The sequence below is a fragment of the Echinops telfairi genome, unplaced genomic scaffold (assembly GCF_000313985.2).
Source record: "Echinops telfairi isolate 266 unplaced genomic scaffold, ASM31398v2 ScPeMD7_7467;HRSCAF=8505_1, whole genome shotgun sequence".
Lineage (NCBI taxonomy): Eukaryota > Metazoa > Chordata > Mammalia > Afrosoricida > Tenrecidae > Echinops > Echinops telfairi.
In genome coordinates, this window is record NW_022111368.1 from 28,458,500 (window position 1) to 28,463,412 (window position 4,913).

The window sequence follows — 4,913 nt, forward strand, 5'->3', positions numbered from 1 at the left end:
GCTGCCTGCAGACGCGGCTCCAGACGCGAGGGAACGGAGAGCAGAGAGGACGCCACGGCCTCCGCGCCTCCTCCGAGCACAGCCGGGCCCCGCGCCCCGGGGTGCGCCCCGCAGCCTCGTGGTGGGACCGCGCGCCCGGGTGCAGCAGGGACCGCAGCAAGACAACTTGGAAAACTTCTCGGGGCGGGCGACCAGGACGCAGGACTCCGGGCGCCGGGGAGAGGATGTAGAAGAGCTGGACCTGGACGACCCCCGTCCTCCGAGGTGCCACTCGCCCGGGCCATGAAGCTGCAGCACTTCCATGGGCTCCCGAGGGCCCCCTTGGCCGTCTGAGCGAACCCAGCTGTGCTGGGGCGGGCAGTACGCGCGCGCGCCTCACCCCGGCCCCCAGGCTAGAGCGCCCCTGCAACAGCACCCCGATCCGCCATGGACCACCAGGAACCCCACCAGGAGCCCCGCCAAGAGCCCTACTCTGTGCAGGCCACAGCGGCCATCGCGGCGGTCACCACCTTCCTCATCCTCTTCACCGTCTTCGGCAATGCCCTGGTCATCTTGGCGGTGCTGACTAGCCGCTCGCTGCGGGCCCCGCAGAACTTGTTCCTGGTATCGTTGGCCGCCGCGGACATCCTGGTGGCCACGCTCATCATCCCTTTCTCGCTGGCCAACGAGCTGCTGGGCTACTGGTACTTCTGGCACACGTGGTGCGAGGTGTACCTGGCGCTGGACGTGCTTTTCTGTACCTCGTCCATCGTGCACCTGTGCGCCATCAGCCTGGACCGCTACTGGGCCGTGAGCCGCGCGCTGGAGTACAACTCCAAGCGCACGCCGCGGCGCATCAAGGGTATCATCCTCACCGTGTGGCTCATCGCCGCAGCCATCTCGCTGCCGCCCCTCATTTACAAGGGCGACCAGGGCCCCCAGCCCCACGGGCGCCCCCAGTGCCGGCTCAACCAGGAAGCCTGGTACATCCTCTCCTCTAGCATTGGCTCCTTCTTCGCACCCTGTCTCATCATGATCCTCGTCTACCTGCGCATCTACCTGATCGCCAAGCGCAGCAACCGGCGGGGGCCCAGGGCCCAGGGCGCCTCCAAGGGTGGGGCTTCCAAGCAGCCCCATCCCCTTGCTGGAGGGGCTTCAACCAAGCCGCCAACCCTGACCTCTTCCCTGGCTGTTGCTGGAGAGGTCAATGGACACTCTAAGCCCACCGGGCAGGAGGGCAAGACCCCAGAAGATCTTGGGGTGGTGACATTGCCACCCAACTGGCCTGCCCTTCCCAACTCAGGCCAGGGCCAGAAGGAGGGTGTCTGTGGGATATCTCCAGAGGAGGACGCCGAAGAGGAGGAAGAGGGTGGGCCTGAGGCACTGCCAGCCTCCCCTGCCTCCGCCGGCAGCCCCCAGCTGCAGCAGCCCCAGGGCACTCGGGTACTGGTTACCTTACGTGGCCAGGTGGTCCTGAGCAGGGGTCTGGGTGCTGCAAGCGGCCAATGGTGGCGTCGCAGGACCCAGTTGACCCGGGAGAAGCGGTTCACCTTTGTGCTGGCCGTGGTCATTGGCGTCTTCGTCCTCTGCTGGTTCCCCTTCTTCTTTAGCTACAGCCTGGGTGCCATCTGCCCCCAACACTGCACGGTGCCCCACGGCCTCTTCCAGTTCTTCTTCTGGATCGGCTACTGCAACAGCTCGCTTAACCCTGTCATCTACACCATCTTCAACCAGGACTTCCGCCGTGCCTTCCGGAGGATCCTTTGCCGCCAGTGGACCCGGACAGCCTGGTGAGCCCGCCTGCCTGCCTGCCTGCCTGCTGGCTGTGTGGGGTGGGTACCAGGTGGCACCAGGGCCATTCTACTTCTCACCCTGCTTTGTGCGGCCACCTTTCCAGGGCCTCTGGTCTCTGCCCGGGTCCTGCAGCCCCATCTTGACAGCCTCCTGACAGGGACCAGGGTGGAAGTGCTGCTCCCATGGGGTCCATTGGAAGCTTCCCTTCTGCTGCCTTGGCTTGGAGAGACCTCTTCTCCACGCCCTGCCTGAGCTCCTGCAGCAGGGTGAGGCTTGGATCTTCTTGTGTGTGGCCCAGGACAGGCTAGAATAGTCTCTCCCTCCTGAACCCCAGGCCCCTACAAGCCAATGGATGGGCTTCTTTTCTCTGTGTTCCCTGGCAGGCCACTTGCTTGTGGTGTTTTTTGTTTTGTTCCCTCATCTTCCCCGCAAAGAGCAGGAAGCCCGATTTCCACTCTTCCCAGGGAGGCCTGCTGCCGAGGAGGAAGTGGAGGAGGAGGAAGAGGAGGCAGCAATGAAGATGCTCACCCCACCCATGCTGGGCACCTGTAGTCACCATCAGGGGGCTAAGCTGGAGCTCTGTGGGCTGGCAATGTCTCTGGGCCCTTGTTCCCCCTGCTGCCTGCTTTTGAATCTGTGGCTCATTTAAAGGATAGAGCCAGGCACTGGGGTGCTCACCTCCCACCGCCCCTCTGGAAGGCCGGCCAGTGCCTGGATGCCTCAGTGGGGCAGCCTGGAGACCTGGCCTCTGCCTCCACGGGAGATCCCTGATCCCTGGCATTCACCCCCTGAAAAAAAAACAGGGCAACAATAGCTTGCCGCCTACTTGCCACAGGGAGATGAAAGGCTTGCCAGCAAGCTTTGAGCTCCGAGGGGGGGACTAACCAGTGAACCAGCCAATGCGATTGACCCGGCGGGATGAAAAACCCCTTTTCTCTCTGTTACCACCACCCGTCTTCCTGTAGACTTTTTTTCTGGGCCTAGGGTGTGCGCATTCTGCCCCGAACTGGAAGCGGGGAGTGGCAGTCAGGACCCCTCTGCCCGGTCAAGGCTTTCTTGGAGAAGGTGTTCGTGTGCCTGCAAAGGCTTGCGTCTTTAGGCTGTGTGACTGCTCCTCCGCCTTTCACTGCAGTCCCGAGCAGGGCCGAGCGGGCGTGTTCAATGGCGCTCTGCCCCCTCCGTGGAGAATGTTTTTCGTGTCACCAGGCAGGCCAGCTGTTTCCCCAAGGGAGCTAAAAGTACCCACACCATTGGGGACAATCTGAGATGAGCCCCTGTGGTGAGGGGACAGAGCGCCCCAGGCAGGGGCAGGGCTGGGAGCGGGGCGGGTGAGCAAAGGCCTGGAAGACTTTGCCAGAGCGCCTCTGTTGCTCTCCAAGCCCCAAGTGGCCCTCTGGGAAGTGGGCCTCACTCTGCTCCGGAGCTCCACCCATGGCTGGGCCTGCAGAGCCCTCTCCCCCCAGGTCCTCTCCCCCAGCCCAGGACGCAGCATCTGGAAGCTCGGAGAGTGTGTGAAGCCTGCTTGGCCTTTGCCGCAGGGGGGTACTGGCTTCTGGACTCAGTACATTTGGCCACAGGCACCCATGGGATTCGGATGGGCCTGCCCAGATTTGGAGCAGGGCTGAGGGAGCCTTGTGGGGTGAACCTGATGGAGGGACCCAGGGGAATCCCTCCTGGGGCCAAGGGTACCTAGCTCATTCCTTGGTGGCAGCACAGAGGTCTGGCCATTGCTCCGCGGGGAGGCTGGCGGTGTTGGTTGGGTCCCCGGGGGGCGCTAACTGGTGACATCAGCCCCACCTCACTCTATACGTGTGCCCCCTGGGACTGCAGCCTGTGGCCTCCTTGTTGTGACACGCAGGTGTGTGTGTGTTTTTTAAAGTCTGAGCTATTTTATCAATAAAAGATATTTTGTAATAAAAAAAAAAGCTGCGTCCTTCCTTGTTGCTCATGGCTTCCGAGAGAGTTATTTCTTGGCGACTGGGACATCCGACTCTGGATGTGGACCCCGTGAACTGGGGCTCCCCCTTCCCAGGGCCACTTGCTGTCCCCTCATCGGGGTCTGGCTGGCTGGGGCCCTTCCATCTACCCCAGTCTCCCTTGCATTTCACGAGAAGCCCGGGAGGGGGAGGGTGGCCAGAAGGACCAGCAGGAGTAGAACGGGAGGGACGACCAGGACGGTTTGGAACAGGGATGCAGCATGTGTGAAGCCACAGCCAAACTCGCTGGCATGGAGTTGGTGCCACCTGATAAGACAGGGTAGAACTGCCCCTGTGGGTTTCTGCCACTGTAACTCTTTATGGGAGTAGGAGGCACATATACAGGCATGTTGTATTCAGAAACTGCGTCACAGAGTTGGAGAGCCTCAAGCTAGCCCTGCCGGGTGGCCAGCAGAGGTGGCCATATACCATCACATGGAGTGGGTAACGTGAAGGAGATGGGCAGGCCAGGAGGCAAGGGTGCTCTGTCAGAGTTTGAAGCTGCTGTCCCTCAGGGAGAGGAGCCCTGGCGGAGTAGTGGCTACTCACTGGGCTGTGCTCCGAGGGAGAAAGACTGGGCTTTCTACTCCCATATGCAGTTATGGTCCCGGAAACCCACGGAGTCAGCATAAATTCAATGGCAGCGAGTTTAGTTTCGATTTGGTTCTTCAGGGAAGGCCAGGAGAGCCAGGATCGGGGCTGGTTCCTATCAGGTGCTTGCTTCTCACAAAAAAGATTCAGCTGAAGATGTCTGAGCTGGGAGGCTTGTAGACATCATGCTAAAATGCTTCCTCATTTCCCAGAAGGGCCAGCTGCTTGAAACCCCGACGGGAGGGGTTCACCCCAAGCCACCCTGTGAGTTGAGCTACGAGGGAGTCCTCCCATCTAGATGCCTCTTTGCCTCCTTCAGAGAGGGCAGCCTCTGGACTGGAACTAGGTTGGCCGGGATCTGAAGACAGGGTAGATAGGGCAGCTAGGGGTGTGTGTAGGGGTGGGGCAGGCAGCAGGAGGCCTGGGGAGGGCCGGTACTAATTTGTGGCTAGTGGAAAGAGGTGGGCCTGGAGGGGAGGGCTGAGGAAGGGTCATGAGACCCTACGGTCTGATGGTGTGGACAACTGCCCTACCCCCACACTAACCCAGGATTCAAGAGTCCACATGCCGGCT

The 4,913-nt window shown here is 61.4% G+C and overlaps 1 protein-coding gene across 1 annotated transcript; it reads left to right on the forward strand.

Moving 5' to 3' along the window:
- Nucleotides 1-157: 157 nt before the first annotated feature.
- On the forward strand, nucleotides 158-3,690 carry ADRA2B (adrenoceptor alpha 2B). The gene has a single exon (XM_004704472.2). The coding sequence runs from the start codon at nucleotides 427-429 to the stop codon at nucleotides 1,771-1,773; it is 1,347 nt and encodes a 448-aa protein (XP_004704529.1). The 5' UTR covers nucleotides 158-426; the 3' UTR covers nucleotides 1,774-3,690.
- The last annotated feature ends 1,223 nt before the right edge of the window (nucleotides 3,691-4,913 follow it).

Bases quoted from the DNA above. Each gene is read 5' to 3' on its own strand.
- ADRA2B (XM_004704472.2), top strand. From the start codon at position 427: ATGGACCACCAGGAACCCCACCAGGAGCCCCGCCAAGAGCCCTACTCT.